Source organism: Melanaphis sacchari, unplaced genomic scaffold, assembly GCF_002803265.2.
Source record: "Melanaphis sacchari strain LSU unplaced genomic scaffold, SCAv2.0 Contig23_pilon_pilon, whole genome shotgun sequence".
Classification (NCBI taxonomy): Eukaryota; Metazoa; Arthropoda; class Insecta; order Hemiptera; family Aphididae; genus Melanaphis; species Melanaphis sacchari.
In genome coordinates, this window is record NW_020271114.1 from 3,581,167 (window position 1) to 3,605,672 (window position 24,506).

A 24,506-nucleotide genomic window follows, 5' to 3' on the forward strand; every position below is an offset into this window, starting at 1 on the left:
TATTTGTTAATCGATAGTCTGATTCATCGCCACCGAATTGTTTTTCTTTCCATGGCCGTACCGTCACCCACCCCCGCACAATCATGTTCAACGGTGTTGTTGTCGTTTTCACGGCGCGCATTCGTTCGTACTCCGTCCCTCCCTGTGCTACCGTCCGACCATCATCGACGCTTGATAATGTGACGTGCGGATTTTTAAAATTTTAAATTTTTTCGTCGTTTTTGCGTCATCTCGTCCGAATTTCCCCCGCGTTTGTTGACTTTTCCAACCGCACCACAATGCAGAGGAGCGCTGAGTAAAATGTCCATAAACCCATCATGTCCAGCGATCCGTTATTTTTCGCGCACGAAAACGGCGCGACGTCCGTGCTAAACGGTTGTTGTCACCACCGCCGCCGTGAGCGAATCGCTTCGATGTCGGCTGCGTTTCGACGTTCAGTTTACGCTGTATTGCCGGTGACGACGCGTTTTGCGCGTGAGTCTGTTCCAAGAGAACACGTTTAGATCGTCGGTTCCGTTTTCGTCGCGCGAAAGCCGGATTCCCTGTTGCATATTATCGTTTGTTTCCCATAATAACTATAGTTGTAGTGAACGCTGCTGTAGCAGTGGTTGTTGTTTTTGTTGTTCACCTTGTTAACTTACTCAAAATTCATTTTCTGTTGATTTGTTTTTGTGTACTTGTTTAGTATTTGTATTTTTTGTTATTTTGTTATTATTTATTTATTTTTTTTTTTTTTTGGTTCAATCGTGTTGTGCATTGGCTTCTGAAATTATCTCTGAAATACTCGTGCAGCTGTAAGTACCTACCGTATTTAATTTATTATAACTTATAAGCTACCGTTATCAGTTATCACCATGATTGTTATCGCCAGCGTAACATAATAATTGAGTTAAAAAATATAATTCCCGTTTATGTACCTATTTATTGACCAAATGAAGTTGATTCCAGTAATCAACTTTGGTACTGAATCATCCCATTAAGTTCCTCATAGAAATGTTCTATAAAGTTAATACATCAATATTAGTATTAGATACATAGATTTTATTCTAAGTGATTTAGGCAGTATGTAGGTACAAAAATACAAACAAGATATTAAATATATTCTAAAGCATTGTTTTTGCTTATACTTATGCAAATATAAATATATATTAATTAATATTAAAATTTAATTGTTTGTCGGATGAGTACTTTATTTTTGGGACTTAGGAAGGTATGATGAAACTATATAATCAAAATCCATACCCCTTACTTTTTTATATCTAATGATTTTATTTTATCATTTTATAGGCTTTCAATATGATTTTATTTTATTTTAATACTTAAAACATAAAAAAGATCTACCTAAACATTTCACTCTAACATATTAACATTGCGTTTTTTTTTTACAATGTCATTTCATAAGAATTGTAAGTATTTCAAAAATTTAAAAAAATAATTAATTTATGTTTATTAATAATTAAAAATAAATTTATTATAAGTATCTATTAAACATTTTTAATTATCATTACTATTTTTTATATATATAATTAATTGAGAGTAGATAAATACATACCTATTAGTCATAATTACTATCTTTATTCATATTTACCATTCAAAGTAAATACAGAAAAAATACAGTTTATATGGTATATATATTTTTATAATATATCAATAAATAAATAACGGTATGTAACCTAACCCACCTATAATTTATTAATTTATTACCTACCTAAATTGTATAATTAATGAGTTATATATTTTAAAAATAACGCATTCATTTAAAATTCATTCTATTTATTACTTAAAATGATTAATTCATGTTACATATACTTTATTCTTATTGCATTGGAATTGAATAAGTATTATTATAATTAAATAATTTTGAATATATTATAATAACTTATTAATCTATTGTTTTTTTTGACACTATAAAGAGTATATTTAATTTTATTCATTTTTATCAAAGTTTAAAATCATAAAACACTTAATATAGTTATTATGTGATATCCACACCAATAAGTGTTCAAAAATTGTCGGGTATCCTAAATTATATATATATATATATATATATAGGTACCTATAAATAATAATAAATTATTATAAAAACGTTCATAGTTGAAAATAATATCTTATCGTTTTATTTCTTGAATTAGATGAAATATAGTGTCCAATTGACATACCTTATAGTCATGCTCAATTAATTTTGTATTTGAAGCAGGCACCTATTATTTGTAATTGTTAATTTATTCTTGGAGTTTAATTTAATACCAATTTAATGTTTGTGACTTGTGTACGTATCAATGTGGTTTGTTTGTTAGTATAGTTTTGGTTACTTAAGAGTATTCTTTTATTTTAGTTAAATGAAGCATGCAAATGGTTTATTTAATGATTATATACTATTTAGTATATTCGTTAAATTATTAATTTTACTTAGATGTATGTAATTTTGTGTTAAAGGTAAATAAATGAAAGTTTATGAATTAGGTATATTTTAGGTTTTTAAAATTGATAATAATAATTTAGAAAACATTTTGACTTGAAAGTTTTATAGTATTTCTAATTAGTTGTTAAATATATTATGTAAAAACTTAAAATAAACAAAGACGTGTATAAATATTTTTAAAGTGGTTTTAAAACTGAAGTGGGTACTTTATGAATGTTTAATATTGTATCAACTATCATTTCGTTTTTATGCTTATGTGATCAATTAAGTATTATAGTTTTACATTGTTTAGTTGATATTTTATGATTATATGATGGTGAATGACACTATTATAGCTATTTATTTTATAATATTATTATTAATTATATGTATAACCATTATAATTGAATTTAAAATGCAAGATAATTTTTTTTATCTGAAGCATTAAATATTAATCGCAGGCTTATAATATGTATTTATTGTCATTTGAAATGACTAGAAAGTTGTTCGTATGAGTCATGTTATTGTACACCATGGGAAGAGTTCAACCACGGAATATAAAAACGATGGTTTTGGAGTCTGAATAAAATCGAGTTTCCTTTATAAACGACTCGTCTACACCTTTGTCAACTGGTTTTTTTTTATATAGATCGGAAGTGAGCTGTTTTTGGTTTACTTTTAATTCTAGTTGTTTACCGAGTTGTTTAACTATAGTATATAGTGTAGAGTAGATGGTGTTACACAACATAGCATTTTATACAAATGATCGATGGAAATTGACGTTTTTTAAATGAATAGTACACAACTATTTTTTTCTGAAAATTGAAATTTAATACTCAAATTAGTTTTATATGCTATTTGAAGCATTTGTCAATAGTGAAATATTACGTTGGGTAGGTGGTATCTATCCTCCTGAAAGCAGTTAAAACTTGAAAAATGTCGTCATTCTATATAATAAAAATCAAATGAGTGATAAACCTATTGTTATTTATTAAATAATCAATGATATTGCTGAACAATAGTTTTATCATGTTTAATTTGTAATAACAGGTCGAAGAGATAATAAATTGTTCTTAAAACATAAAATATAATTTTGTATTTTTAGTTGATACTAAGATATGAAACGCGTAATATTAGGCAAAAGTATTATTAATTTTGTGACTATTAGTGTGTAAATAGTACTATTTATCACTTTTATTTTCGTTTTAAATAAATAAGTATCTTCATTACTCGATTGATTTATTTCAATACATTCTGTTATTTACTAAAATAATTATCTTACAAAAACTAATTAGGTATATTTGTAATTGTTATAATAATCTTTTATTACAGAATTTTATTCAATAATAATATTCTTGATAATTTATTAGTGCGAAACCAATTATTATAATATTAATTTTTTTCTTATTCACTTAATTATAGTATGTCTTTACAACTCATTTCTAGGAGGAGAAGCTCAATTTTAAATATAATATATTTAAGTAATTATTGCAGAGGTGTATAAATTGCAGCTTTTTTATGAGGAATATATATTACATATTATGTGGCTAATGTGAGTTTTATTTTGGTTCTGGCATGTGTAATGTTATAAATTATAATAATCGTCAGAAAACAATATTCCTGTTACCGGAATTTTGTCGCTCCACAGTCTACACCATAGACCTTGAAAAAATATATTTTAAATAAATAAAATGTATTATTGTTTATGCTCTAGTTCTATACGCATTGCTATGATGCATTTTCGTAAAACAGTTTAATTTTAATCGAGAACCCTTAAAAATTGGATGATTCCAAATTGGTAGGTACATATTTACAAGGTTGATCGACTAAAAATGCCGTGGTTACTCTAAAACCGGAGTATTCGAGTGCTGGACGTGTAGGCGTGGTTAATAACTTAATTAAATCAACCGCGATAAGCCTAATTGAGATTACCATCATCCAGTAGGCAGTCCGAGTCTTTTCGGTTGGTCAGTCACATTCTTTGCATCATCCATAGTATTACTATCCAATTCTTGGACTAATATCCGTTCTCTCGCCAATGTTAGCAGATATTTAATTTTTTTTTACATTTAAGTACATAGTGTTGTGTCGTGCGTATTTGCGAGCTTTATTTGCTACCGGTCTGACCATTTTCCTATAGGTGATAATAACAAAGTAAGACGATGCACATAATTCATAAATATTACTCATATGTAGAGTTTGTTTGAATGCACTATTAAGTAAAATAAGTGATAGTAGACATAAACAATTTATATATTAAAAAATATTTTACATTTGTATACTTGTAATTTTAATATATTGAATTAATCAAATTAATTATTACATGTTGCATTTGAAAAAATATGAACTACAAAAATAACTTAAGATAATATTCCTATGCAGAGTTTTAAATATTGTTGTATGAAAGTAAATCAGTAGACAGTAAAAGGAGGTTTCTATAGTCATTTTGTGTAGAGATGATTATTTATTTTCAAAAAACGGGTTATTTTCCAAAGTTATAAACATTACATTAGTAAATGTATAAGTAATAATAGTTATATAGTTTAATGATAATAATTAATAGGTATAAATGTGCAATAATATACATAATTAACTTTAATATAAATATTATAATTGAAATATTGATTTTAAAGTTATCGTATTTATTTAAGTATTATACAATCTCTATAATTTTAAAATGGGTAATTGAAAATATTCTAAAAAGTGAATACAAATCACCGCAATTAATATTTTAATTGAACAAAAATGGATTACGCACAGCGCTTGTTAAACATAAAGACAATTTAAATGAAAATGACAGCTGTATATTTATTATAATAATCGTAAATTAGTCATCATAAATAAATTTAATTATTGTATTTTGTGATTGAAATATGTTCTAAAAGAACTGGTGGGTGGTGGTGGAGGGGCGAGAGATATGTGTTAAGAAACTTAATGAAATGGTCCAACTGTATTTAATGTTATTAACGGTCAATGTTCCATATTATGTTGTTATTAGTTTTATACTAATAATTAAGGTGCAGACTTAAATTCTTTAAATAAAAAAAAAAAAAAATGCATTAAAAAGATACTATTTAATGCTTTTATTATATCATAAATAATATTTCATTTTTTGTTGTTATTTTTTAATTGAATACTTTAAATGTGAAAAGTATAGTTTTAATTTTTAAATTAATTTAGGTATAAATCAAATTTATTTTATTGTGTTTAGAAAGTAATATTTTAGGACTTTCATAAGGAAGTGCAATTTGATTTTAAATCTGCGCATTATATTATTATAAAATTAATGATGTTGGAATTTATGTTTTTTTTTTTAAAATTTTAACTATAGATTAAATTATGTGACGTAATTCAAATTATTGTGATTTTAGGAATGTATTTATATTTTTAAATTTGTTTTTCCTGTTATTGTATTAACTAATTTCAAAAGTATTTAAAAACATTATTTTTTGACTAATGCTTATAGATACATATCTTAATATATGTAAAATATTGCGGTTTTCCTTTTTAATAGAATGCCTCATCCGCTATATGTATTGTTTTCATCTTACAAACGTACAACATACCAAATTTTTGTTCAATTAAACCAATTTTGTGTGTTTAGCTCAAATATTTGGGTGAAATGACCTGTTATCAAACTTATTGGTAAGAATACTAACTGCAGAATTCTCTCGTTGAGTTTTTACGATATTTTATTTTTTAACCGAATTATAAGCATTTTAAAATATTATTTTACACTCTTAATTCGCTTAAAAAGAAAAAATACCGTAAAAAACCGACGAAACAATAAAAATGGACAATACAACAGATATGGCGTCCTCTTAAGTGATTGGTTAACTTTGTTAACTACTTTTGATTTCATTGTACATACCTATACACATATGGCTAAATATTTATGCAGATAATTGAAGTTATTTGTGTGTAATTAAATCGAACATTAAAGAATAGTCTAATTCAGTGATAAATTTAAACTATTTAAGCATGAAATAATTAATGATTTATAAAATTATTATATTTTCAAGAGTATTTTCTGGTGCAGAATTTTAGTTTTATGATGAATACTATGTAATTAATTAGTATTTCGTTTTTATAATTCGTAAAATTGTAATAAGTAATCGATTAATTGCCTCAGGTGTTAAGTAAATACTCTGATAAAATTAAAGAATAAATTATTAAAAATATTTTCTAGTATTCTCATACTAATTATTTGCTTTATTTTAAATATTTCATTTGTATTTATTATTCTATTGATTGTTGGCGATATTAGATGACATTCACAGAATATTTATAGTTAGGTATTAAATCATTGAATGCTTATAATTTATATTTGCTCAAACCGTTATTTTCTAGAACACTGATATGTATATATAATATATCTTCTCTGGCTTGAGACATACATTCTATATTTTTATGTGTATTTTATCTGAATGTTGACATATATGGCTTGTAGGTTTTTGTTACTACTTATACGTAGCAAATACAAATTATTAGCCCATATAGGAATTTCTTTATTAGATCAATCGAAGCCGTATATTTCCCTGTCATTGTATACTTTTTATTATTTTCTCATAATATCATCTCATACGACTGACGGACTCAATAATTTTTTAACAGAATTCAATTCGTTGTAGAAGTGTTGATTTATCGTTGTTGTTTCGATTCGATTGCATTACATTAGGTGTAAAATACAATTCTTTGACGAAGTACGCTCTTCTTAATTGGCAGTTTCATTTGAATGTCTCGTATAATAATTATTGTGCATAGTTGCATAAATATACTTTGTGTGCTTATCTTTTTTAAGTCCCAAGTTTTAAATATTTACTTTTAATTTTGATTCTGAGTGTACTGTGCCGTGTTAAATTATTTCATTTAATTAGCAATAATTTTTTCTCATAATATTTCTAGAATAAAGAATAATGTTTCAAAAGTTTCATGTAGCAAATTTTTAGAATTGAAAGCTCAATATGAATACTTCTAATGTTAGTTTATTAAATAAATAATTATTTAACTTAAATTATAGAGTATTCTTAAAAATAATTATTAAGAATAAATAATGTAATTTATCTGCATGTTTTTTTTATTAATTTAAAATCGATTTTAATCTTGCAAATTTTAACCCCGAGGGATTATTTTTGTTTTTTTTTGACGGGTGATGTACAATATTGTGTATATATATATATATTTAATTCGCTAATTTAGTGATAATAAAAATATTTTAAGTACAACATTTTGACCATATTTAGGTTAGATAAATAATATACGTATATTTGAAAATGTTGTCAAGTTATTGTTTTCAATTACCTAAACAATAATTTAAAAATTGTATTATAATAAATTTGAATTTAAAATTAACCCATACAGAGTTCTCAACTGCAAACTGTATTATTTTATCATAATCTAGAATAAAATGTGTGGGAAGTTGGATCCCGTCGATATTTTTTTTTATCACGGCAACTAAAAACACTGAAAACGCGATGGTTTACTGTTTTGTGAATAATATATTAATTTCAAAATATTTATTCATTTCATCATCGACTGTTGATGCTACTGTGATACTACTTATATTCATTGCAGTTAAGTTTTGAACTAATTAAATTTACAAACGTTCTCGGACGTGGTGTGCGAACGGATTGAGTAATTGTGTTTTATTTTTTTGCAATATTGAATATTTAGTCATCACTCGTCATAAATAATAATAATTAATAACATAATCATCGGAGAAAAAAAAATGTACTTTATGCACGAAGACGTCTCACCGCGCCTACCGTGTGGCAACACTGTGACACCGTCGGCGGGGCATCTGGCGCGCGCCGGCATCGAAATCCCGCCGTCCCCGACCGCGCGCGCGCGCGCTACTGTGGTCGTCGCCGTCATCGTCGACTTCTTACCACCGGGCACCGAGTAATCCGCGGACGGGCGCAGTGAGGAGATCGCGTTCGCGCTGCGCACACGTTTGACGACACCAACGACGACGACGCGTTCGGTGGGACTATTACACCTCCCCCGGTGTTGCGGTGGCGCGTTTTCCAGTGCGGTGTGCCCAGTGTCGCGTGCTATTCGCGTTACGCGCTCGTTAGGCCTCGAGTGTTCTATTTTGAAAATAATTAATTTACCGTCTTCGTCGTCGCTGCTCCCACGTGCGAATAATCATTAACATGATTAATGGTGACGAAAGCGGCGGCGGAATGGCAAAACCGACGCCCCCGCCGACGTTGCCCAAGTCTTACACGCCGAGTGCCGCGGCCGCGTATCGTCTGGCCAGCATGGAACGGCTGGCCCAACGTCAGCGGATTTTTGAACAGGGCGGACCGGCGCCGCCCTCGTCCACCGCTGCTACCGGCACTACTACCGTTACCGCTGCGACATCGTCTGACGATCACCAGCACCACCAGTCATCGCCGGTCGGACCTCCGCCACCCGTCACCGCACCTAAACCTGTGCTCGGCACCAAGGCAAGCGTTTTCTTGTTACGGGTCTACTTTCCCGGGCGGGCGTCGCACCGTATATTCTGTTGCGCGGTGTTAGGTTAAGTCGCGGTCTGTCGCGCGGGGGTGATGGGTAGGTGGGTTGGTTTTCCGATCTGCAGAGATCGTGCGCTGGGGTGTACCCTCCTCCCTCCAACAACTAGTTTTTAAAGGTCACACCCTTATTTAAGGCGTGTCACGTGCGATTCGTCTCGACACATCGCGACGATATTATAGTATCATTACAATATTTTTGTCTTTGAAAAAAAAAAACAAACATTTTATTCTTATCGATTGGAAAATATTAATTATATCATCGTTATTGTATACCTCGGGCTTCGAGTGCTGCGCGGCGTATGTTTGCCACCAAGGTGGACGCTTAATATTATGTATATAAGTCAACCTTGATACGAGTAGGTCGATGGAGGTGGTCGGTTTATAATGTATATTTTAAACGTTTCGTTATCGAATTATTTTGCTGACGACCGCATGTAATACGCGGTGTTGTCTCTAAATTAATTAACCATCTAATCGACGGCCGCAGTGATAATGTTTCGACCGACGGATGCAGTCGCAGTGTTTGTTATACACACATATCGTGTGTGTTATATAAAACCACTATCGTTCGACTATATTTTCATAACAATCAATATGTGCTCACAAGGTACTTCAACAATAATTATTATCGTGTTTTCGCGCTGGTCGGAATGAAACAACAAAATGTGCAGGAAATTGACGTAGATAAGACACACTCGAGCGGCGGAGGCCGTGAACTCTGGAGTGATTATTTGAATTATTGAGCTAATAGTTAATACATATTGTTCTGAACGGTACGAACGGTTACATTATATCATTTTTTCTGCCGCTCCGAGCGAAGCATATTCTTCCCCTTTTAGTGACGAAAAAAAAGCGACACACGCCTGATGTGTTGCGCTGCACACTCGCGTGTATAAATATAATAATGCGTACCTGCCTATACATATACATTTATTTTAAATTCCAGATGGAATGATAATTATAATCCGTGAGAAACCCGTCAGTTTTTTTTTTTCATTAATGTTATTAATGTTCTTTTTATCCTTTTCACCATTCGTCGGTAGATAGATGTGACGACGATGACGATATTGTTACAACGGTTATAAATTGTTGGTCATATCGTGTCGCCGGTGTAACCAAGCTCAATTGTAGCTAATCTTTTTTTTTTGGCGTTCCGTCTATTGTAATATCATTGTCGTGGTTAACACATATCATACCTACTCGTCATTTGTCGGATACTTTGCACAGTGTTGTTTGTTCGTGCCATATGTGAGCGTGTGTTATACTTTTAAATCGACTCGCAGTTGTTGTTCCGTCATTATATTATACATATATAGATGCCCGGGCTATAACTATACCTACTATTTATCATATTTATTACGAGTATTTGTACACCACCTGTTTGTCGACAATTGTTTACGCGCGATTTCGCCGTGCTTCGTCAGCTCTCCCTTTACAAATCCAAGTTTTCGCGTTCAAATTCGATAATCTCCGTCGAGGATCCGTGTGTGTAACTTGAATTTAGAATATGTATAAAGTCTAAAGCTCTGCTGGCTGCTACATGCAAATTATTGTTAAACTTACAAGAATCGTTTTAATCAAAACAGCATTTTTTTTCAATTTTTTTAAACTGTCGTTAAGCTGTTGACATTTTATTGGTGAGTTAATACCATACCACCTTCCATGACTGAAATTTACGTTCGCGTTTAGTGATATAAGTGTATACTTAACTAATCTGATAGCATTGTTTACGGGGCACGTAAAGAAATTTCCATTATCGTGAAAAAATACTTAACTCCTTGCACACGAGCACACGTGTCGTATATCTATTGTGCGGTTATTATTATTATTATTATATTATGTTATTTTTATTAATACTATTCTTATTATAATAAATAGAACTACGTTAAATTTCGGTCACTCAACTCTTCGTTTATAGTTAAATATTTTGTCGTTTCACTATGTATAGTGTATGATATTTTTGTTATTATTTACTCTGATATCAACAGTATGTCATACACTTCGCTTGTATTCAGTTTTAGGTTCTACTATTATTGTCTTTTGATGTAAATTTTATTATAACAACCGACAAGGAGACACTGCCGCGACCTTTCCGACGGTATTGCTGAAGCTTTCACATCTACTTGATGACGAGGTCTTTCGTCTTTCTATTGCGAATAATATTTTTTACACTATGCATACAGTAGATCAATAATACGACCGTTGTAAACTGGTTTATTTGAGTCACACATGTTTTTGCCAGAGAATAATCGATTCATCGTTATTCTTTATTAATATATTGCGAGTTTTCATGGAAGTTGTTGTGTAGTCATCATAATCCACTCATCGGTCTAATTCAAGTTATGTTTTGTTAATGGAAAATTATTTTTCAATTAAAGGTTTGATTTTTAGTACATTTATTTATTCGTGAAAAACTATTACAACTGTCAATTTTTGAATGCTTCTTAATATAATATACGGTTTTAAATTCTTTTTCTTGTTTGTCTTATAGTATAACCGTGTCATTTAAGTGTATGTCAATAAAGGTTAGAAAATTAAGCTTCGTGTTTAAAAATATAATAAATTCAGATGAATATGTTTTTAAGTTAAACTGTTTATTAGTATGGTTTTATTTTTTTAGGATTTATGTTTAAACTGATCCTATTATAAACTAAAAACGAATTATGACATTTATTAAAAATTAAGATTTATTGATTTTAAAAGTAAACATTTAAACGTTTACTATTATGAATTTGTAAAGAATGTTTACCATTCGTAAGTACACGTGACTATTAAAAAAACCTGTTTTTCCAAATTTCAATTTATGTTTGTTATTGGTTGATTAGTTACATTTTGGTGATAGCAATGTATAATGACATTCAAAAAACTGATATATTTTTTAAATGATTTTAAGATGTACTTATGTAATTTTAAGTTTTAAGTTTTGTTCTAATCGTCAGTTTAAATGTTATAATTTATATTTTTAATTTTATAATATTTCTATTCGAAACGATCTTTTAAAAACTAAATCCTCGTCGCATTTTTGCAAGTCTCTTTCATCACAATGTATTTAATATTGTGTTGTTGATTCATCGACGTATTTATGAATTCATAATATTTAAAATATGATTATTAAACATCTAAAAAGGGGGTTGCTATTATTTTAACACTGCTACATTTTAAGCATACTAAAATGATTAACTTTTATATTTGGAATATTTCTCTGAAATTCTTCCAGACCAATAAATTATATCATTTAAATCAATATTTCATTAAAAATTAACTATATTATATTATAGCTATTTAGATTTCTTCTAGTAATATATTTGATATTTCAATGATTTTTAAATATTTATAATTAATTTTGGTAATTATAAGATTATTTTTTGTAACAATTTTTGACATCATAGTCGTTTATACGTAATGTAGCCATTATTATATGCATTTATGTTAATGGTAATATGTAATATACAATATATTATATTATCATAATACATTATGAAAAATATTTACATATCAAATTAATGCGAAATAAAAACGATTTTATATTATTTTCTCGTATACTTTCCTTAATGATGTAGTATGCATGAATTGCTGATAAATATTTTTATGTTATGATTATTAAATATTTATAATTTATAATTATAAGCAGATAGCCTTTGTAGTTTTTGAACTTAACAAAAATGCAAAATTTAATGAATAATCAACTATTTTGATTAATTAATTTAAATATATCGTATTATATTGATAGGCAATTTTAAAATTATAAATTCTTGTTGTCCAATTTATTGGATTAGATAAATTTAAGGATTTTAAGGATTTTAATCGAATTTAAAGTGCAGCGTTTTATTATTCGTTGTAACAATGGTATAAAAACTGCCAGGATCTATTGTACTTGTTAAAAAATTTAACTCTAAAAATGCATATGAATTTTTAAAAGCATGGAATTTCTAATTAGATAGTAAATACTTAGTAAATCAGTGCTTTAAGAATTTACAGTTATAATGTTTTATTTACTATTTTTTAAAAATTATCATACTATTTTGTTGTTTAATAAATATATATTTTTGTTAGAATTGTAAAAATAGTAGGTATTTGCGTACACAGTTTGCACGTGTACTTATATGTATAAAAATACATAAAGTACACTTTTGTTCAATGCAATAATATATGGAAAACTTGACTTTATTACTTAAACATTAAACCAGATGATGAGTCATACACTTATATGCTATATTTTACGGTACTTAATGTTACCATAGAGGGCAGGTGAAGTGAAATCGTACAATTGCAGCAGTGTTTACCAATAGGCGACGTTGTTAGGGCATAATTTAAAACGAATGAATTTCAAATGTTGCAATACATATATGTATCCTGGTACTTTATCGAATATACATTTTAAAACTTTACAGTTCTAATATTTAGCGATATTTTGTCCTTTTTAATATATAATTCGAGCCATCTATAAACATAGATAGCTAGTTGTGATGTGTTTATGATTTATAACAAGTCTTACATGAACGTAAATATACAATTGACTAACTACCAAAATTGAAACATTTAAATCTCAATAATTTGTTGACTGTGTGCATATTTTTTATCACTAACGACGGAGATTAATATTTCAAGGTTGTTTTTAATGATGATTCTTTACTTATTCCATCAAAAGAACTATAGAGAACATTTTGAATGTTTCCACTTAATGATAATTCTATTTTATTTTTTTTTAATTTAAGTATTTGATTGATACTATTTTTAATATTTTATAATTTATTTTGTTTTCGACGGTTGAATACGCGTTTTAGACATAGATAAGTGTTTCTCTCATATTTTTATTTTAATTAACTAATAGTGGTATTTACGAAAATTGAAAATTGTCTTTAAACTGACCTTTACATTGCCCACTATAAAGACTTAAAAAAAAAATTTAACTTAAAATTGAAAATCGCATTATTATTTTTTCACTACAAATCATAATGCAAACCATAATTGTGATTTTTATCACACTACTTAAAGTTCCTCAATTCACCAACTTGTTAAATAATCTGTAAATTGAAATTAAATCAAATAGAATCATTATATTTAGTTTGCTATTGTTGTATATAAGTATATTTGTATAACATTAAACGTATCGTTTTTTTTTAGAAAATTTTATAATCATGTGTTTATTTATAAGAGAGATGTATACATATTATCATGTGCATGACGTATTTATTTTAAAGAAATCGATGTGTGTATGGTCTGTCAGATTCGATTTGTGTCCAAATTTGGCCACTTGACGTAGTATTAGTATTTGTAAATATTAATATTGTAATTTTTTAATGTTATATTTTAAATATACCTCTAGCTCTCTAATATTGTACGTATGTTTTTTGTATTGCCAGATAATGTGTTGTTGTTTAGATATCTTAATTATATATTATTAATTTATTATTATTTTATATTTAAAGTTGTTTAATTTTAGTTTGAATCCATTAATGTTTTTGATATCGATTTATCGATTAGTGATTGTGTTATATATTTTTAAATTAGTTATTTATAAAACTAATTTTTAATATTAATTTTATTAGTAAATAATATTCATTAGGTATAATTATTATTAAAGTTAGGAAAATTATGTGTATCATATTATAATTGTATTATATTATGTTCCAAATTATAAAAATAATATGATACTTATGTCAAATATTGCAGTAATGCAGACACGTAGTTTTATAAATTAAAATATGGTTACAATTGTTGTAAGTGTATAAACGTTATAATATAATATAATTTATTATAATACAAAATACTACTATTATTTTAGTAGCTAATTCTACTCAATATCAATATAATCATTGTGAGATTTGATCGAACAATTTTACAGAATACTGACCTTGAAATGTAAAAAAAAACTACAGAGGGTTGCTCTGTGCAGTATTGTTAATTTTAGTTGCTTTTCCAAGGGAGAAAAATCGATCGTAGCGTATGCGTCACCATGGCGACCACAGCTGACTAATATTTAAGAGCGATGCTCGATGCGTCCGCTTGCTTAATTCTAACCTTGATCCTTACGTTGTCAAACCACGTGCTAATAATTTTCGTGCTTATATTTTTTAACAACTTTGTTTAGTAGAATTTACCATTTTAATTTTAATTTTCTAATTTTCATTCCATAACTTAGTGCCATTTATATAATACAACATCAATATCTAAGAAATTAACAGTTTTACATGATATATTTAATATATTTATATATATTCCACTTTAAGTTGTACGTCTATTATAAGTGCCTATTATGTTTCTCCACAGTTAATTTCCTATAGTAAATATTATATTGTTATTATTTATAATAAACCATAAAAATACTTATTACTAAAAATAAATAAATAATAGTACATGTAATAAAAATAAAAATATTTTATTCATAGTATACTTTTTAGTCTCTAAAATAAAATTAACTACATAATTAATATATTATGTAAAAATTATATTTATTTTAATAAACGGCAGAATATTCATTTATTATATTTACTTCGACAATGTTTACTAAAAGCTAGATGAGGCATATAATAATATTATGTAATGTGCTCATTATTTTTATATTTTATAATCATTAATCATTAAAATATGTATTGATTTATATAGTTAAATGTAGATTAATGATCAATACCATTGATATGTAAAACAATGATTGCATTTGAATATAATTTTTAAAACACATACAATGTCTATCAATATTTTTTTTGGTTAATGCAAAATACTTATGTCATCAGAGACCACTACTTGCTAGTTGCTGGTAGATGAATAATAATTATATTACTGAGAATTTTATCATAGTTATTGGCGAGGTTTTGTCTGGAAAATGATAAATTTAATATCCTCAGATTTATAATGAATATATAAAATTTTATTAGTATTAAATTACCACTGAGTGAAATATAATATTATTTTATTAAATAATTAGTTCTCAATGTTATATTTTTTTAGTATTACATTTTTAGTATGAAACATCTTTGGTTAGTTTTATGATTAATTATGTATATACCTATAGAAATATAAATTAATTTATAAATATTTTATCGAATTCTATTATAAAACTTTAGTTATTTAGATTTTTTTGAGATATTTGTTCCTTATGAGAGTACGTGATATATATTATATTTTAGTATTAATACTTATGTGAAATAAATTAATTGTATATTATATCCATTTTTAAAATATAGTAATAAAACAAAAAAACTTAATCTAGGTATTTCCCGGTTAAATGAACTTAAATATTTTTAATAAACTTATTTACTAACAAATTTTACGGCCTAATATTTGTTAGATGAAACCGTTAAAGGGTAGTTTTGAACGAGACAGGCGTCGTCGTCTGATAAAATCGTGGAATGTATTTTTCACTAATATCTACAGATTCGATCAAATTATGACATTGCCGATGGGTGTTTTTGTTGCTCAAAAATACATTATGGTTTCGACCAATCGGAATGTGATGGACATCAGAAAATATTTTAAAAATGTGTAATATATTAATGTATAATGCAAACGTTTCTCGAAGATCTGATAAATTAAAAAAAAAAAAAAGATAAAACTGACAAACTTCGGTGTATTTTATGTTTGATTTACTGTAATTCACAAATTTTGATAATTAATAGAATATGTATAATTTAAATTCTAAATGTGACATATTAGGAGATACTTTAATCCGTAAAGAGGTTTTAACAATAATCATAGTTTATTATTATAGGCAAGTTTTATTGTTTCAACGATTGTAAGTTGATAGAACTTTTTATAAAATGAATAAAATCTAATCCAAAATAATTCAGTAATATATATGGCAATGTTAAGTGATATTTTAAATTATGTAGTATATCAATGCTTTGTTTTGTTTATGAAAATCAAATAATACAAAAAATGTAGTAAATAAATTTTGGGAATGAAATATACCTATATGCAATTAAATCTTGAGAATAAAATAATTTGTATGCTCTTTCGTTTAAAAAAAAAAGCTGAAAAAAATTATTAGGAAATATTAAAAATATATTTAATTTTTGACCAACTCTAGTAGGATCATATTTTTTTATATGTTTCACAAATCTACTATTAAACGTATTTTTGGATTATTATAGTATATGTCATGTAGTGTTTGAATTATGATAATAATTTTGATTTTTAAAGAATGTTAGTTCGGTTACATTCAGACTTCTTGTTTTAACCCTTATTACGAGTTTTTCACATGTGTTCTGTTTCTGTATAACTAGGGTCTCCTAAGGAATTACGTCATCGTGCTCTAATTATAATATTAACCACTCCTTTGTACATTAAAATAAAGATAATGTTTTGAATCATATGAAATTATGAGAAAAATAAATTTGTGAATGGACAACCCATTGTAGTATAATTTATTTATTGTGGATCGTCGAACATACATTATAGAGATAATTAGTTTTCCGGATTAATATTATAATATTGTAATAATGATATTTGATCATTTAATAATTTTAATAACTTTTTATTTTATATTTCACGAATATATTCATAAAAATAATATAGCTTGAATACTTTCTAATAGTGTTTACACAAAAGAATTTAAATAAAAGAAAAATGACATTGTTTTTTTAACCGCTGGCAAATGTTATTGATTAATTATTATTTTCTTTTTTATTTAAAAATCTTTGTTAGTTTGTATTTCAATGCTATTAATTGAAAGTGAATGGAGGTAAATTTGTATTTTTATAATAATATTGATTAAAACTCACTTTGTTACATTCTGAATAATATAAGTATATAATAATATTTCATCTTATTATTGTAATTTGTAGGTGTACATATATTATTATTAATAATTAATTGAATTTATTCTAATCTAAGTCATTGCGTGTTTTAAACGGTATTCTTCACCTCAAAATATATTTTAATATTATAGGTATATAAAAAAATGTTTTAATACCTACTAAATGTTTAATCTACGCAATTAATGTTAAGTAGTGATTCGCTTATAAAACGGAATTCAAATTATGAATCGAAGGTATAATAAATTATGAGTGTGTTCTTAATGGTAAATTTAATATAAGCTATTTTATTATGGTTTGGAATTTTTTTATACTATTGTTATATTTTCGAAACGTGATCAAGTCAAATTTTTGTGTATGCCCGATGAATTGATTTCGACACAAACTGTATAATATAGGTTTTTTGGGATAATATTTTCACCTGTTGGTTTTTTATAAATATTTTTGTTCTCTGTATGAAGCATGAATGCAAAAATAAATGCATTCAAAATAACCTACCGTGAAATAGTTTGTTATCGTTTGTGTGCGAGACTTATATAAATATAATATTGTGTCAAATTTTTAAATAGTGATAAATTATTATTTTTATGACTAAATAGAAGATTAGTTAACTAGGTTAAAAAATTAATTATATGTTTTTATGGCATACTAGCTTTTGACACGTACATGACCATTTGACTTGCGTCACTCTTGGGACTCTATTGGTAGCAAAATATGTTTAATCATTTAATTAGTTGTGATCGATTTTTATTACAGTTGTTAATATTTGTAAGCTCATTGTTATTTGTTATTTATCATGGTATATTACATATGTTTATTTCTAATATTATATGTGTGTGTGTGTGCGTGAAAATAAGTCAAGTTTGAGTAATAAATAGAGATATATTCATTTTATGTGTACAATGCGAGTAGTACACGGAAAATAATGTGTATATCATGTCTAGATTCTGTCAGTCATCGTATTATTGTATTAACGTTATATCATCGCTTTTTTACGTTATAAATTATAATTTATATATTATTTATTTTAGAGTTAATAATATTTAAACGACTGCCTATTTTGTATGTATTTTATGATTGTTTTTATTTTATACTGTTGATGGACCCTTAAGTTACTATTATTACCTTACAAATAATTTATTTTAATTTATGGTTAACATACCCATCATTAAGTATTTTAAATATTCATATCGTACATACGAGTAATGATTATATTAATCTGCTACTGTTTAACAGTTTTCACACATAACCAACTACCCTTGAATGTTTCAATCGTATTTATTGCGTCTAAAAAAAAATATATACCTACATTTATACTTTATTTTTATAGTTACAATTTGTTTGTATGCAATTATACCTAATATTTATTGGTTAATAATTAAGATTTTATGAGGTTTATTTAATTTATTGGTTATTTTACTTTTTGATACTAAGAATCATATGAAATTCTTGAATGTAGATATCATTTTTTTAACTTTTAAATAATCATTAAATTATTATTTTCCGTTGTGAATAATAATAATAATTGTAGAATTATATATTATGTGATTATTAATTACTAATAATTATTATTATTGACTTTTATTATTATAAAAGTATTTATTTATTTTTTCAATATAAACAATTGGTTTATTTTAGTGTTGTGAGTTTATAAAATATTTTAAGATTGTGGGATAATATGAATTTGATTAATTTTTCTTAAAATGATGTGACTAGTTTTAATTTATTTGTTATTTTTAAAATGTTTAACCTTTACTTTTAATTGTTTAGTTACAAAGTAAACGGGAGTTGTTCTTTAAGAATGACGTATCGGCAAACAGTGCAATCTCTGGAACTCAGTCTGCTGTTCAATCAAATTCCAATTCAACTTCTCCAGTGCCCCATCAGAACTCTGTTACCAGTATAAAAACTAATCAAATTACAAATTTACCATCAACTGCACCAATGAATTTACCACGAGTACCAGTTGTTGTTAAACGTATGTCTTTTAATTCTTGTTAAGTATTTTATTTAAATGTTTTGTTTTTAAATATGTAGCTGAGTCATCAACAGAGCCTACAGAAAGCAAAGAAAAACTTTTAAAAACAGATCAACCGGGAAATGGAAAGGTTAATGATAGAAAAGTGAAGAAATTAGATGGATATGTTGGATTTGCCAATTTACCTAATCAAGTATATCGCAAAGCTGTAAAGAAAGGCTTTGAATTTACACTTATGGTTGTTGGTAAGTTTATTAGGTTTTTGAATAGTCTTATATTTTTTGTATGTATTTCATATCACACTACTACTTGCATAGATGTCATGCATTTTTTTAAGTTAAATTTTAATATAAAAATTGTTATAGGTAGATCTGGTCTTGGGAAATCCACCTTAATTAATACAATGTTCTTGGCTGATATATATGGCAAAGAACATCTTGGTCCCTCTTTACGTGTTGGTAAAACAGTACGAGTCGAAACTAATAGATGTATGTTAAAAGAAAAGGGTGTAAATCTTTCACTTACTGTAGTTGATACACCAGGATTTGGTGATGCTGTTGACAATTCTGATTGTTGGCAACCAGTGCTTGAATATATTGAGTCAAGGTAAATATAATATTTTTATTAATTTGTCATTTAATGTTTATTTGAAATATCTTTTTTAATATTGCTAGATATGAAGAATACTTAAATGCTGAATCCAGAGTTAATAGAAAAATACAACATGATAGTCGTGTACATTGTTGCTTATATTTTTTGGAGTCAAATAGTCATGGAATGACACCTTTAGATGTAGAATTTATGCAGAGACTTCATGACAAAGTGAATATAATACCTATTATTTCCAAAGCAGATACCATGACTCCAGATGAAGTGACAGAGTATAAAAAACAGGTTTATATTTTTTTATATTTGCCAATTTATGTTGATATGATAAACTATGTTTAGTATTTTAAAATTGCTCTTTTTATTATTATTAGATTTTAAAAGAAATTGCTCAGCATAAAATCAAAATTTACGATTTCCCTGATTCCGACAAAGATGAAGATCGTGAAAATTTAAAAAAACTTAAAGCACGGGTGCCATTTGCTGTTGTTGGATCAACTGAAGTTCATGAAGTGGATGGGAAGAAGGTGCGTGGTCGAAAGTATCCTTGGGGTTTAGTTGAAGGTCTGTTTAAAATTCAAATTCACTTTAAGTATGATAATGAATAATTGTTGTTTATATTAAATTCTAGTGGAAAATCTTGATCATTGTGATTTTGTTGCTTTAAGAAATATGTTGTTGAGAACACATTTACAAGATCTAAAAGAAGTGACTAGTAATGTACATTATGAAAACTTTAGATTTAGAAAGTTGGCTTGTTTCTCAGCTGATGGTCCAAAAGGAATGACCAAGTGAGTTAATATTTTATGGTATATGAGTAAGCGTTTTTGATAGCCTTTCAAGGTTGTGGTTTGCGCCCATTTCATATTTATAGAATATTCCATCTTCTATGTATCCAAATAATATCTATTTATCATTTATTTGGCTGATTTTTGGATGAGACCCTCAAAAAAATTATAATAGTTGCATAAATATATTTAATGTTATTTCATTATAAACATTTAAAATATTTGTTTTATTGGCTATTTTATTAATTTTGCATGGGCTTATTGACCATAAAAAAAAAATTACCTTTTCAAGTCAAATATGCTATAAATAAATTAAAATGTAGAATTTTAGTATATTGAATTGCTAAAATCCATAATCAGTATAGGTATGCATTAATATGCATAATTAGTTGTTTCTAAAATATTTATTTTACTATGAAAAATAATATTTTGCTTGTATATTTAATTAGTGTTTCATTATATTTCCAATTTGTAGTTAATGATAGTTACCAAAATAATTAAATGTATTTGTTTTCTTAACAACTGGGAGTTGATAAAATATATATTATTAATTATGTAAAATATAAATAAATTATGAATTACTGTTTAATGTTAATACTCTAATGTATAAATTTGTGAATTTTAAAAATATTGTTTATCAGTTATTCAATATTTTCTTTTTAATTACCAATTAATATCATAGGTATGAATCTAGTATATTGTGTAGCATTGATATTGTTAAACTATGAAAATATTATATCGTTCAATTAAAATTTTTAGCTTAAAAAAGAATCATAAGTTGAATATAGAAATATTTATTGCAATGAAATCTTAATAAAATAAATTCCTTTGGGAAATATAATTTTTTCTTCTATACTTTGTCTCTTATAATATTAAATTTAGGCAGAGATTGATTTTCATTTACTTTGGTTAGAATATGCCTCTCAATAAATTGTCTTCATTTCTAATGTTGTGCAGTGATCAAAAAATGTCTTTGTTTATTTTAGTAAAACGCAATATAGGTGTCTGTTGGAATAAAAAGTGATGCTCTTAATAGTGTAATTGTTTGTGTGTGATTAGGCTTGTTGTTCATTTTCATTTTCATGCTCAGAAACTCGCCACTAGAGATTACTCCTATACGAAGGATAGAGTATATACATGATATTATATTGTGACCCTTATTAATATAAAAAAAAAAAAAACATTTAATTATTTTTCTGATAGCCAATTGCATACAAATGTTTGTTGAGAAGTTTATTTCAGATTAATATGACTTGGTATTAATTGAACAATTTATTCCTTAAAAATAATCAAAATTTTTTATCTATTAATTTCCTATTTATTGAAATTTTTATATAATAACTTAATTATTTAATAATATTTAGTATAAATATTGTTTGTTTAATTAGTTGATTGATTTATCAGTAGTTAAACTAGGATGTTAGTATGAATTTGCTACTATGAATTTTTTTAGAATAATATACTATTGGAAGGTGTATTCTAATATAGTGGTTTCATTGTATCTACTAAAATTAATATGTATCATAAAGAAAAAAGTAAAAAGTTCTTAATATAATGGCAACATCATATTATATCTATTTATATAAGTACAAGTTGGAAATCGTTTAGAGTTTTTATATTAAAATATGTCTTGTTTACCAAGATAAATAGTTAAATTAGTTGTTTGTAGTTTATAGTATAGAATGCTTTTTTTATGTGAACTCAAGCTTTTTTAAAACCATTATACTGATTATGTTAATAATATCAATTAAAAAAAACATTATTATTATTTTCTTACACACTGTCCAGCTCGTGCGCCCCAGGAGCAATCAACAATTCCTTCGTTGCTGTTTGGTAAGTTTCAGTTAATAGTATGAAAGAAACAATTACTTTTCCCTCATCCAAAAATTAGTCCGATAAATTTATAATAAATTATGATTATAAAGCAATATTGTAATTGGTATAGCATTCTTCTAAACCCATTGTGTTTGAATGTATATAATTTGTTTTTGTCTTTTTTATTAATAGGAATCCATTAGCCCAAATGGAAGATGAAAAACGTGATCATGATGCCAAACTTAAAAAAATGGAAACTGAAATGGAACAAGTGTTTGAGATGAAAGTCAAAGAAAAAAAACAAAAACTTAAAGATTCGGAAATTGCTGTTAGTGTTTTGTTCTTACTTTAATGTAGTTAAAAATATTAATTTTTTTTTTTCAATAGTTACAACAAAAGAATGAACAAATGTTGAAAAGATTAGAATCTGAAGCTAGTGAATTGGACGAAAGACGTAGACAACTTGAAGTAGAAATCAGAGACTGGGAATCAAGCAGTGGTGTTAGTCTTGACGAATTGAGAAGGCGGTCATTAGAGAGAGAGTATGTCACATTTCCTACTTAAATTATAATTTATTTATTAATTAATCAGCTTAGCACAATGTTTAATAATATGTTAACTTGTATTTCAGAACTACCGATGGAAAAGAGAAAAAAACCAAGAAAAAAGGATTATTCTGAAACGAGTAGTGCCATAATGATATGTATAAAATCATATTATTATTTATTATTATTATTCGACCAATTTGTATGAATCGGGTACAATCTCGTTTGAACAGTTGTAATGTAACTTAGACTGTCAAACTTGTTACCAATAATGTGTTTAACACATTTATAATAACAATATTCATATTTTTTACTACCTTAGTTTTAATAATTTAGTCTTAGTAATCTTATTGAATCATTGATCGTTGTAATATGCGTAATACACATACTATTTGAGTAAATAATTTGTAAGTATTTATTATAGACAAATTGTTTTTCAGTTCCATAGTGTTTAAATTTAAACAAATAAAGCTCAATTGTGTAATCTAAGTATAAATGAATATTACTGCCTGAAATTTATCAAAACTGTAATTTTTAAGCAATCAGTAATTGACTATTTTATTCATTCCAATAATAACATCATTTAATTTTAATGTATTATAATAACTGTAGAATATTGTTCTCATTTTCCAAGAAATTGCCATATTTTCTTTTTAAGTTTACATAATATTAAAATAATGTGTGTCAATACTCATTAGTATTATTATATTTTTTGAACTTAAATTTTTTTCTCTTTACAACAATCCATAATTTTTAATTGATATTTATTAATAAATTCATCAATAACGGTTACTGAATGCATTCCTTTAATAGTTTAACTACGAACAAACCCATTATTAAAGCCATTTATGCATTGCTCAAAGTTTTCATGAATCTTTTTTTTAGTATATATTTGTTTCAATAAATATGTATTATTGCTTGATTACTTATGATTAATAGTATTAATTAAAGTATCCTGACATAATGTCCATCCAATAGTGCTTACTTTACAAACACACAAACTGGTATTTTTAGATTTTATTTATTTTTCTTAGTTGGGAATATTGTTAAGGAAGAAAATCTTAATTTTATTTTTGTATAAATTTAAAATTTGATTTAA

General features: G+C 26.6%; 1 protein-coding gene across 3 annotated transcripts; it reads left to right on the plus strand.

Moving 5' to 3' along the window:
* The first annotated feature begins 112 nt into the window (after positions 1 to 112).
* LOC112594543 (septin-7) lies at positions 113 to 23,876 on the plus strand. Of its 3 annotated transcripts, none has more exons than XM_025339360.1 (11): positions 113 to 293; positions 19,446 to 19,653; positions 19,713 to 19,898; positions 20,019 to 20,259; positions 20,328 to 20,547; positions 20,634 to 20,823; positions 20,891 to 21,050; positions 22,836 to 22,880; positions 23,055 to 23,190; positions 23,250 to 23,404; positions 23,494 to 23,876. In XM_025339360.1, the coding sequence occupies exons 1-11, from the start codon at positions 279 to 281 to the stop codon at positions 23,540 to 23,542; spliced, it is 1,605 nt and encodes a 534-aa protein (XP_025195145.1). In that variant the 5' UTR covers positions 113 to 278; the 3' UTR covers positions 23,543 to 23,876. The 3 variants fall into 3 exon arrangements, with proteins under 3 accessions (XP_025195145.1, XP_025195142.1, XP_025195144.1); XM_025339357.1 differs by lacking the exon at positions 113 to 293 and adding an exon at positions 8,306 to 8,853; XM_025339359.1 differs by lacking the exons at positions 113 to 293; positions 22,836 to 22,880 and adding an exon at positions 8,307 to 8,853.
* The last annotated feature ends 630 nt before the right edge of the window (positions 23,877 to 24,506 follow it).